The following is a 12,886-nucleotide window of genomic DNA, read 5'->3' as shown; positions in this document are numbered from 1 at the left end:
TTGGCATCATTGATCTGTGGGAACTTTTGCAATAAGTGCTTAAAAGCTCGGCCTTCTTTATTCAGTGCTTTTACAAATTTTTTTTTCAGACCAAGTTTGAAATGGAGAGGAGAAAGTAAAACATTTTCTGGAGGTACTAGTGGTTCAGCTATCATGTTGTAGCTACCAATTATGAATGCCTCCCGAGATGGCCAGTCTTTCTGCTTATGGTGAAGACTATGCAAGACTATGGCTGAATGTCCAATAGGTACAGATGCCATTTTATTGCCAATGTGTAGGAGTACTGCCTTTAGGTTTCTGCTAGAGGAATCAATAAAGAGCCTCCATTTTCTTCGTTGGTAAAGAAGGCCAAGTGCCTCTATTAAGCCTTTTACATCATTTTAATATACCGACGAGCTAGAAGAATCAATTTCAAAGAAACTTCGAACTTTTCTTCTCTGTTTCTATACCAATAGAAGGTAGTTTCTTTTGAGAGGAGATTGTTCTCACTAAGACGGTAACCAAGAAGTTTTGCATTCTCTTTAGAAAGACCAAGATCTCTGGTCAAGTCATTTAATTGATTTTCAGTGAGTGGTCTTGGCAAAGCCCTACTAGAGGTTGGCTCATAAGTCACAGATATATCAGTGTCTTCCACTTTTACATCTTCCATATCCTCTTCTAGCTCGCCTTTCTCAGGTGGAGAAGGAACTAAAACTCCTGGACCATGTGGTACTGACTTAATGGCAGAAGGAATATCAGGATAGACCACCACGTGTTTGATTTTCTTATTGACACCTGAAAAAGTTCACATACTTATTTTCAGATTTTTATCCACTTTTCCATACAATCTAAAGAATTTTTTTTGTTGAATTTCAGCAAAACTTTTTTAAACAATTCAAACTTCATTAGACTACAATAAAAATAAATATGTTTGGATTGTTAAATATTGTTCTTTTAAGAAATTATCTTACCTTGAAAATTGGTTATACAAAAATAGCAGTCTTTAGTATGGTCCTTCCCATCTCTCCATACCATTGGTACACCAAATGACATAGAGTTTGCTGTGCCCTCATTCCGGCACCTTAAGGCTACGACACAGACTTTGCAGCATATATATTTGGGGAAAAGCTTTTGTCTTGATCGTCAAGCCTTAGGGACTTTACTAACGTTGTTATGGTGCATTGCTGATTACTAAAAGTTACCTTTCCACTCACATAACAGAATCTGACGGAACTGTTTTTACATTTTCTATTCATTTTTATGAAATAAATTTGATTTATCTCATATATTAGCCTGTAAAAAATTGACAATGATTTATAAAACTTTATAAATATAATTTAGATACTGTTTATAGATATATTAATACACAACTGTCAACTGGGAATCGCAATAAAATGGACACTCAGCTGTTATATGCGGTATAGAGCTCCAAGTCTGTATCTTAAAAACTGATTGACAAATTTGAATCCTAGATTTTGATTTAGAAGATAAATTTCATTGAGAATCACCTAAGAAAACCCTAGGAACATTTTTGACGCAGACCAGTGTAATATGATTTTGATTAATTGCGAGTTTTAAAAGTAACTAAATGCACTTCAAACTATAATTACAAAAAAATTAAAATAACCAAAGTCATATTCACGAAAATCGATTGAAAATCTTCAAATGTTATAACAAATTGAGTAGAAATCTATCTATTGCATATGGTTTAAAACTTTTTTAAATGGCTTTTTTGCTGTCTTAATTTTGCATCAAGTAGCTTTTGGGGGCTTAGCAACATAAAGGCTCAGTAAAATTTGGTTTCCCATTCAGGTCAGATGTCCACTACACGTAAGAATCTAATTTTATGTGCTATTTAAAAACATTGATAAAAAAGGTTTTACATTAAAAAAGTTATAAAAAATCGTTAGTAATTAATTGTGCATTAGTAATAAATACTTCACGGACCTTAGTTACGATATTACATAAGCTCATTGTGAGCATCAAAAACATTATCATAGCTATTGTTTATCGCACCAAGCTGAGTATAAGTGAGTATATTTTAGTTTTCATGATCAATTCCACATTTTTTATTTTGCGTTTAAATATCAGCTTAAAAACTTAGAGCTCAGATGCTGGTTTATAACAGCTTTTACGGGAGTTTATTCCTTTGTATCGTTACAATTTCAAACCACTTGAAAAAAGCTATCTTTGACAAAGTTACTTAACTACATTTATTATGTAAAAATACTTGTAACTACGATCGTTTCGCTCACTACTTTTTTATTAAGCGTTAGACATCATTAACAACAGTGGACGTTTTATTTTTGAAAATTTGCTTGAATATTTCTACTGATCAGATCAAAATATGTTTTCTAAATTTACTTAAAACCCCGTCAAAATCTAAAAACATATGAACCATCAAATATAAACCTCATTACTGCATTGAATATTTAAGATTATGAAAAGTTTATAAAAATAGATAAATGATAGGAAGTAACTCATTATTTCGTGCATGTATAAAAGATTCGGAATCGAACTGAAGTAATTCTAGAATAAGCTGAAATTATCTTAGTATGTTATTAGTATGCTTTTACACTATACTGAAGATAGTAAACTAATATGTGCTATTTCTAACTAAAACTGTGTTCCATGCAAAAAAAAAAATGAAAAATTATCTATAAATGTTTTTCGTGTGTCCAGGATGTCACTAAACATACAAGATAATATAAATGCAAGAACAACAAAGCGCTTTAAGAATATGCTTTTTAAAAATAAATGAGTTTGCAAATCAACTAGCTACAGCTCAAGGGTAAATTGATGATGATCATTGAATCATTGTATCATAGAGTCATTGGGATAAGTAGTAACAAAAGTATTAACATTTTTTAATTGTTCTATTCATCAAATTTTACTTCAATTGATGATTTGGCCTTAAATGTATATACAAGTTAGTTTAATGAAATAAAATTTGAATAAGTGTTGATTAATATTTCTTATAATGATTATTTTCTTCTTTTTGATATGTTTATATTTGCTTGAGTTTGCTAAATAGATATTATGTTGTGTAATAGATAGTTAATTTTCTCTCTAATCTAGGTTAGTTTTTTATTTCAGATATTGTTTTTACCAGGGGGGATAAACAAAAACATTTTAGCTTTGTTTAGTTTGAAGATGTTTTGAAATCCAGGGCAGGGAAAAAAACTATACCATTTGTTTTGATTCGAGGAATATTGCAAAGTGATAGTAATTATCTAGGTTAGTTTAGCAGATTGTTTAGTATCATTAAAGTATCAAACTTTACTAAGATATATGATAAGTAATTGCTTTATACAGCATGGTTGATTAATTACCCTATTTATCTAATGATGCGTTAAATGAGCTCCCAGAACCTATTTTTACTTGATTTAAAAAAAAAAACTTATTGATTTTCATAAGTTTTACTATTACATAAAAACAACATTAAATACTTTTTTAATTAAATTACAGTAAAAACAACTTTTAAATAAATACAACTTTTTTTTAATTAAATACAACTTTTTGCAGCTTCAACAAAGTTGTTTCAGTATTTTTTCATTTTTGGCATTTCTTTTCAGTTTTTATTCTTTTTCTTTAACTTTATATTATTCATTTAAATACTTATTTATTTAACTACTTCTTTTAAATATAAATACTTGATATTTTTGATGCCTGTGCTTGCTATCTTGACGCTTTGAATTTAGTCTGATTAGAAAAATTTGCGACAAGATTAATAAACCTTTATATTTAAAATTAAAATACTTTTAACTTATGTAAATTTTAAAAGATTCTTGTTAATTCATGAACGCAACCTTGAGATTGATTCACCTCATAAAACCAACCTCTGAATTTTTAAAAATACATAACACAATTTATACGGAATTATTCTTGGGTATTTTAAAAATGCAGCTAATCAACAACATACAGTTCTATTTAACCTCACGTTTCCAAAAAGTCAACGAACTGCCCGACACTTTTTGGGCTTCATTGAGATTCTTGCAGATATTTAGATTTCTGTTTAAAAAAAAGAAAATATGAGACAGGAAGTCTATCTTTATGTTGAAGGGTGATTTCCAACAAATATAGAGATTAACACGCAAATATAAATGGACCAGTCTGTTTAGTAAAAACCGTGCTGCTCTATTCAGTACAGTGATCGAATTCAGTATGTTTGCAAGATTATACAGTAATCTGCACAAGAGACTTAGCTTATAATTGGTTTTTCCGAGTTGATAAATTCAAAGATTAAGAATTTTTATTACTTGAAAAAAATTATAGACTGAAAACTTGTGATGAAAAAAACATTTGGCTGTTGCGTTGAAAAAAACAGACGAATTCGATTTTAATTGTGGCTCTTTAAACTGTGATAAAGCTGGAACAATTGTGTATAAAAGTGAATTATTTACAGCGTAGTTTACAACTATTTTCTGAATGTTTATTTTCAATAAGGTCCACTCAATCCAAAATCTATTCGGTACACTTCTCAGAAGCATCCAACAAAGTTTTTATGAAGATGACTTTTAAGAAGATAAGGAATGCTTAATGCAGATGTTAAAAGTTCCCAGACCCTTTTGATTTATGACCTGATTATCTTCTTTAAAGCTAGTAACTGATACTAGTAATGCTAGTTATCGTTTGTGTTCTACAAGGGGATTATAACCCTAAAGATTTCTTTTTTAATTTAAAAAAGCAACATTACACTGTTATCAATACAATGTTTACCACGCGTATTTTTATGACGCCTCATATCATTTCAGGAGTCGATTTCATTAAAAAAAGATTTAGGATATTAAAAAGAACTTTTATTACAAAAACAATTATTTGGTTATCAAAAAAAAACTTTCTTTGTATCAAAACAAACAAACCATTAGCATTGAACATAATCATGGAGAAACCTCTTTTTTAGTGGAATAATCCTCTCTCTTATCCAGAGTAGAAGGAATAAGCCAGAAGACGTAAGCAAAATTTAATAAACAGCAGAAGGATAATATGAAAAATACAAAGTATTGATTGAATGGAAATCCAAGTCCATGGCGTTCAATGTTCGATAATGACCATGAGTAAGCAAATCCCAAGATTGAAGGTCCAATCGCCCTTAAAAAATAGTAAAAATATGCTAAGAGGAATAAAAAACTTAACAACCGTTAGCTTTTGTATCGTTAGCATATCTTGTATAAAATGGATGGCATACCTTCTTTTATTACAAAAAAATTTATAAAATTCTCAAACCAGTCGAATTATGTTATTCATATATTATATTTGTCATAATGGTTAAGTCTGACAGTGATGATTTGACTATTTTAACAAAATATTTTTTACATATATACTTTTGCAAGTTTTACACACAACATACTGGTTTTTATCTAATTCATGTGTAATTTGTGGGCACTTAACATTAAATATATATATATATATATATATATATATATATATATATATATATATATATATATATATACATACACAGTGCCGGCTCTAGGCACAGGCAAGAGAGGCACCTGCCTCAAGGGGGACTTTCCTAGGGCGGCATTTTGAGTTTTGATAATATAAAAAATTTTATATTATTTTTTAAAATGTTCAACTTGCTTAACCATTTTTTTGGGGGTCAGTCTTCAATGTTTACATATTTGTTGATTTTTTCAGCATTTGTATTTTTTTTTATGTTCTTAACCAGTTTTAAAATAAGAAGGCTGTTAGAGTGTAAGGTTCAGTGAATAAAAAAATTGTGCCAGAAGAAGTACAGAGTTTTCAAACTTTACCAACTACAGACCTGACAGATCCTGCCAATTGGCCTGATCGAATTCTAGATGATCTTCGTGTGACTCTTGTTAAAAATGGTCCATCAGCACATGATCCACCTTTTCTATTTCCTGTCAATGCCAACAACAGAAGATTTAATCCTTCATGCACGCAAAAAGTACTCAAGAATGGTGAAGTTGTTAAAAGATCCTGGTTTATATACTCTAAAAGAAAAGATGTTGTGTTTTGTTTCTCATGTAAGTTATTTGATGACATGGACATACATTTGAAGACAATCGGTTTTGGAGACTGGAAAAATTTGCACAGACAGCTGAAGGAACATGAAACTTTTAAAAATCACATCTGTTCATTAAGCAAATGGATGGAATTAGTAAACCAACTAGATACCATTAAAACAACTGATGCATCACAAGAACGACTTCTCTGTGCAGAGATACAGGGTTGGGAGTTAGTTCTGAAAAGATTACTTGAAATAGTGAGATTTTTAGGAGAACAATATCTTACCTTTCGTGGAAATTCTGATGTTCTCATTCATTAAATTTGGTCGTTAATGATACTGCAAAATCATCTAGAGAGGCTGTGACTTATTTTGGAATGGTGCTGGCCATTTATAACTTTCTTAGTGAATCATCTCGTAGATGGACAGTTTTGAAAAATCATCTTGGAAAAAAAATCTTTCCAAAACCTTTGAGTGCAATAAGATGGGAAAGCAGAATTGAAACTGTGCGACCTTTTCGATACTGTGCTGGAGAAATCTTTGATGCTCTTTTTGAAATCAGCCAGGACATTTTTTATGATCCATCTTCACGTCATGAAGCAGAGGTGTTAGATCAAAAGATGAAAAACTTTAAATTTTGTTACTGTACTGTGATATGGTTCAATATTTTGAACCAAGTAAACTTAGCAAGAAAAGTTATTCAGAATATTGAAACTGACATTTCTGAAGCCAAACAAACTTTGAACAAAACTGTTAACTTTTTAAAGTTATATCGCTCAGATGAAGCTTTTGAAAAAGTTATTTCTGATGCAAAATTAATTGGAGCTGAATTAGATTTGGAGCCACCATTTTCATTTGAAGTTTCTATTAGACCAAGGTTTAAAAAACAAATGCTTTCTTAAAGAAATTCGAGATGATCCCATTATAAATCCAAAAGATAGATTTAAAATAGAATGTTTTAATTGTATTTTGGATAGTACTATAAATTCGATTGAAAAAAGATTTAACCAGTTAAATGAACACTGTGATGCTTTTTAATTCCTTTACGATATTGCAAATATTAAAAAAGATTTTTCAAAGGAAAGTTTTAGATAAAAATGTTTAAATCTTCAAAAACTATTAAGCACAGATACTTGATAACAGATATTGATGGCATGGAATTATTAGATGAATTGCTCGCATTGTCTGAATTAACTGAACCAAAAACGTCACCATTAAAAGTACTAAAGTTTATTTTAAGAAACAATAATTTCACTCTAAATGTTTCTATTGCTTTACGAATTCAGTTAACCCAGCCAGTATAAGTTGCACCTGGAGAGTTTTTAAAACTAAAATTAATTAAAGATTACTTAAGATCTACTGTCACAAAATCGTTTGACAGGTCTTTCTGTAATTTCCATAGAAAGTGATATGGCTAAAAAATTAGGCTTTACTGAACTCTTGAAGGCTTTTGCATCTGAAAAGAGTAGGAAAATAAACTTCTTTCACTAACTAATGTTAAAATATGCCCATAGCCCATTTTGTGCGTATTTTGCTTGCTTTTTGTGTTTGTACTGTTCGGATTTAATGTTTTGCAAATATACGATTTTATACGTCACTCATAGTTTTACTTTAAGTTTATTTAATATATTGGTGCTTTTTAGTTAGGGCGGCAAACTGGAATCTTGCCTCGGGCGGCAAAATACCCTATATATATATATATATATATATATATATATATATATATATATATATATATATATATATATATATATATATATATATATATATATAATTTCTTATTTGAGGGTCCATAAATTGGTTTTTTTGTATATATTCTACTGCCAAACCGAACTTTTATCAGTTGCTTCAGATTGATCTCTAATAGCTTTTTTCCCTTACAATTATTCTATTCGATTAAAGAAAATTGAAATCTTTAAGCAATTTTCCCAATCACTTCAATATAAATCACAGAAATATAAATCCGACGAGAGCTGTTGATCTCCGCAAGGTTGAGAATGGAGAAAAGAATTATTTGAGACCTTCGATAGAGATATTGCAATATTTATAGAGGAGTATACGAGCTCACCCTACTGCTCCTAGGAATAGCTCCGCCGCGTGGTGTAATATTACGAGCTCCAGGGGCTTTCCGTCAGCCCTCTGTTCAAACGAATTTACATTCTCGAGGTTTTTTTTTTATTCCAAAGCCAATTTAATTAATTAAAACATCAGGCTGTTAGATGCTTTAAATTTGGAAGGCTTATTACACTTGCATTAGTGAAAACCTAGTCAAAACTCGGGCAAGAATTTAGTTGTTTAATGGAGCATCACAGTCAAAATACATGTGATGCTCCATTAAACAACTAACTTCTTGCCCGAGATTAAAAAAACTTTTTAAAAGCATCAAAAGGTATAACTAAAACACCACTCAAAGCGTTAAACACTTAGCGAGATCGCGTCTCGACACAAAATATTTCATGGCATCTCAATATTATGAATAATCTACGAAGTCTAATGCATCTTATAGAAAACGATCAAATTGATCTGATAAAGTGACGTTCCCTTGAGGTTTACAATCTGGACAACTTATTTTTGGCAAAAAATGGAGAGTTGCAACATAATCTTTAAACATATCAGGATGGCAAAAGACCGTGAGTGTACATAAGGTAGTTAATAACAGTGTAGAAAGAGAAATTGCCCTTCCATCAGGTTTCAACTAAACCTTCATTATGCAAGAAAAGCAGAATCAATTTTTATTTTAGATAGTGGAAGATTATTTGAAGTGATTTCAAAACTGAATGAAAAAATCCCTTACGAAACTCTGCTTTCAGGATAACCCGATATCAAGAAGATACATTATTTTAAATGATCATCTATAACTCATCTGTGTATAATATTAGTTTACCTTGAATATTTTAGCTTGAGCTTTTTTTGTGCTTTTTATTCGAAATATCTATTAAAATTATAAAATATCTTGATCCAATGCATTTATTGATTTTTGCAAAACATTAAAGTCATTTCGACATTCCAAACACTGACTTTTTGAACATTTATTTAGTTCATTTTGCTATTAAAACTCATATATTTATCCACTACCTTCCGATAGAAGATACAGACATTCCCAGCCCATTGATTGTTCCGATAAGTTCAGGTTCAACACTGTTTCCCAAAAATATATTGATAGATACGAAGCATATGTTACAAACAGTGAAAAGAGAAACTTGAACAATCACAAGAAGAATCCATTGTAGAACGCTAAAAATTTTAAAAGTAACAGGTTAATAACTTACGTTGTGGAATATCTTTAAAAATCTTATCAAACTTAAAATAGTAAAATTAATGCTATAGACATTTGGATGGTGTTATGCAACAATGAGGTGAATTTATTTTTTTTAATGGGATAAGCATGTTCTTTTTTGGGTAAACTGCTATTTTATTACAAACAATAATCTTATTTATCATTCTCCGATTGCACTGCCTTCAATCGCATAAAATATTAACCAACGTTTGGTCTATTGCTGAACTGGGCATTTAGCTAGAATAGTTGAAACATTGAAAAGACTCTCTTCTGTTACGTCTAATAGCCTCCTTTGATTATATTTTTGTGGAAAAGCGCATGACGTGTTAAACATTAGTTCCCAATTCTTCTCTCGATGGTTAACTTTTATTTAATTCTAACCAAGAGATCAGCGAAACTGATTTGCTTTTACGTGAATTACTTTATCAACTTCAACTCTAGCTTTGGTGCAAGCTGATGGAAGTTTTCATAGCACATACATTTTTCAAGAAATCTTGAGATTAAATGGCTATTACAAAACGGTTATTTCAGAATGGAATGCAGACATTTTTGAGAGAAGTCGCATGTCGAACTGATAAGAACAGTTTGACCTGCAAATTCTCTTGAAAATGTCTGTATTAGAATATTCTGATTTGTCTGATGAAGAAAATAGATGTAACACTGTACCAGTAGAGCATCACTCTAAAGAAGAAGGAAAATGAAAACTTTCTAAACAAGTCCGTGAGCAGTGAAAAAAGTTAATTAAAAAAAAGACATGTAACAACTGGAGGAAAATTAAAAAAGTTAAATAAAAAAAAAACGTAAAAACTGGAGGAATAAGAATCTTAATAAAGTATTTTAACGAAGTGACGAAAAAAACTATAGCTTTTAAAAATAAACTTGTATAGCGTGTAATGTTTTTAAAAATGAATTCACTTCTGCTAGAGAAAAACCATAGTCATAAAATACATAGTCTTGCCAGTTGAGCGCTTTTGTTTATCTTATTGTTGGAGGTTTTTTAGAACCCAGTCTACTAAGACTGGGTTCTAAAAAAACTAAGACGCGATATATATGGAATACTGATTATCACATTTTTTTGAATCACATATCTGAATTATTTAATGAAGATCTAAACTATGGCCTTCACACTTGCTGAAATCTCTCCTTAGAAAACATCAGGTTACCTATTATAGGAACTAATAGTCTTAACAATAATCCAGAACCAAAGACCTTTACCAGAGAAATTGCCACGCCGAAATTGTAACAAAAAATGAACTCATCAAAATAAGGAAATCAAAAACGGCTATATTCATAGCCAAAAACCTTATAAAGGCATTATTTGAATAAAATAATTGTGTGTGTGTGTGTGTCTCTCTCTCTCTCTCTCTCTCTCTCTCTCTCTCTCTCTCTCTCTCTCTCTCTCTCTCTCTCTCTCTCTCTCTCTCTCTCTCTCTCTCTCTCTATATATATATATATATATATATATATATATATATATATATATATATATATATATATATATATATATATAGAGAGAGAGAGAGAGAGAGAGAGAGAGAGGACAAATGTGTATATAATATATATATATATATATATATATATATATATATATATATAGAGAGAGAGAGAGAGAGAGAGAGAGAGAGAGAGAGAGGACAAATGTGTATATAATATATATATATATATATATATATATATATATATATATATATATATATATATATATATATATATATATATGTATATACATAAATATACAAAAACACATTTGTCCTTAGTATTTGCAAAAAGGGTTCCCAAGTCTTGAATACTATTTTTTATTAAGAAATATAATAGTGAGATAAAATGATTTTTTGACTTAATTTTTTGTTGCCACCATGTCTTACACTGTGCATTATGTGACGATTAGAATAATTTGCTTGTGGAAACTAAAGGTAATTGGGGCACCAAAAGGTACATTGTTAACCTTTAAAATTCTCTAGGAGACTGAAAAGTGATCTCTTAAGTTGAAGTTGTGTTACAAAGAAAGGAGAGGCTAAAATAAAATTCTTAACATTATTTATTTCAAAATTATTTTAATAAAATGATGAAAATAACTATTAAACTACTTTTAACTATATAGCATTTGATACTTAAAATAAGGACTTACTTAACTTCATTTGGTTTTCACTTTATTAATCATTGCATCTCTCCATCATGCTGCAATATAGTTCCTATGCAAGAATATGTTTTTAATGACATTTATGGCTATGAAAATAGCCTTTTCTAATGTCTATTTTTTATTTAAACTATTCAGTGGAGTTCAGTGGAATTCAAAGTTCCTTTCTTGATTTCTTTTTTTAACGAATTAGTTCCTTTGTTCTTAGATTTGGTTTTATGCAAATTTACAAGGTCCTTTGAATAGGAAAATGAGCAAACACAAATATAAAGAGTTAAAAGATGGTCTAAAAGATTGAGAGACAATTCTTCAGATACTTTGGTAGAAAAAACATTGCAAATTTTTGTGAGTGAGATAAAACTCCAACATCTTGAAGCAACTCTGCAGTCAACATTTTTACTTAAAATTTTTGTTAATTTTCTAAATGCTATTCCTGGTATTTTAAATAGTGACAAAGCATCAGATGATATAAACCAAAGACCACCTCAATTTTTTAAAATAGTAAATTTTTTATTAGTATCATGATTATACTTGTCAAATTAATTTGAATCATTTTCTACAATTTTTTCCAACAAAATTGAGAGTGTTTCTTGTCAAATCTGGTTTGTCAACTTTTTGAATAACGTATCCTTCAATAAAAAGTACTAAATCATACCCACCCAAATATTCAATTAAATTTTTTTCTTTATCTGTAAAATTAATTTCATCACCAATAACTAAAACTGAGGTGGTATGTTTAGACTTAGTCAAGTGAGCCAAAATGTGATTTGCAAGGTCATTGAAAGCTCATCTCTGATATAAAGGGTAGCAAAAATCGTTTTCCACAAATTTAATGCTTTTTTTAATGAGAGTTGTGAACTCTTTTGCAGTACACACACGCTTAGTATCAGTTGCTGCTTTTCTTTGCAGTGTTGAAGAGTCAATCTTAAAATGATGCGTTGTTATGTGGTGTTTGAGTCCTTTCTCTGATTTGGATTTTTTCAGACTGCTGGCAGTTAAAGTTGTTTGAAACGCTTCCATTCTCAATTTCTGTAAGAAAAGCATCGACATCATTTAGGAACTTACTTTTTTCAAAAAAACGTCTGATTCTAGATCTAATATAAGAGAATCAATGGACTGTTCCTCTCCAGAGTTTGCCATTTTTTAGATTTTTGTGCACTATTTAGTAGACTGGGCACGATAAATTAACTATTTTCAACATAAATTTTAACTTCTATTGTTTGAAAACAATAGAATCTTGCGAAAACGGCTTAACTGGCCAGACCATCTGTTTTTGTGACTATGGAAAAACTTGAAAAAATGAAAGAAAATCATGCTGCACACTTAATGAATGCAGAAGCGCTCTAAAGTATGATGAAAAAAGGAAGAAGCTGAAGTCAATGAGTATCTTGAAACACCGGTCTTTGATTTACAAAAACACATCCTCTACCTACAAGCGAAAACATAATTTTTACAAACTTGGGACGCATGCTGGCAGTTTTAAAATACAGACTATGTAGCAGTCAGGGGCAAATAGAAA

At 30.1% G+C, this 12,886-nt stretch overlaps 1 protein-coding gene and 1 pseudogene across 8 annotated transcripts in view; one reads left to right on the top strand and one right to left on the bottom strand.

The window, feature by feature from the left end:
- Positions 1–12,886, bottom strand: part of LOC149886187 (uncharacterized) — a 55,884-nt gene that overhangs the window by 4,900 nt on the left and 38,098 nt on the right. For 7 of the 8 annotated variants that reach the window (XR_016454208.1, XR_016454209.1, XR_016454211.1 and 4 more), the window contains 2 exons: positions 9,029–9,187; positions 4,741–5,070 (listed from right to left, as the gene is read on the bottom strand). Coding sequence is in view for 3 of the 8 variants with exons in the window: in XM_090093353.1 (XP_089949479.1) it covers positions 4,860–5,070; positions 9,029–9,187 (370 nt within the window). In the remaining 5 variants the exon portion in view is untranslated. Of the gene's footprint in view, positions 1–4,740; positions 5,071–9,028; positions 9,188–12,886 lie in introns of those variants that run through there. The other variant, XR_016454207.1, reaches the window with a different exon arrangement.
- LOC149886188 (uncharacterized) lies at positions 6,287–7,362 on the top strand (annotated as a pseudogene).

This window comes from Hydra viridissima, unplaced genomic scaffold, assembly GCF_058129835.1.
Source record: "Hydra viridissima isolate aposymbiotic clone 2 unplaced genomic scaffold, HvirCarnegie_v1 scaffold_7, whole genome shotgun sequence".
Taxonomy (NCBI): Eukaryota; Metazoa; Cnidaria; class Hydrozoa; order Anthoathecata; family Hydridae; genus Hydra; species Hydra viridissima.
Note: the sequence above shows the minus strand (reverse complement) of the source record. Positions and strands in the feature narration are given on the sequence as shown.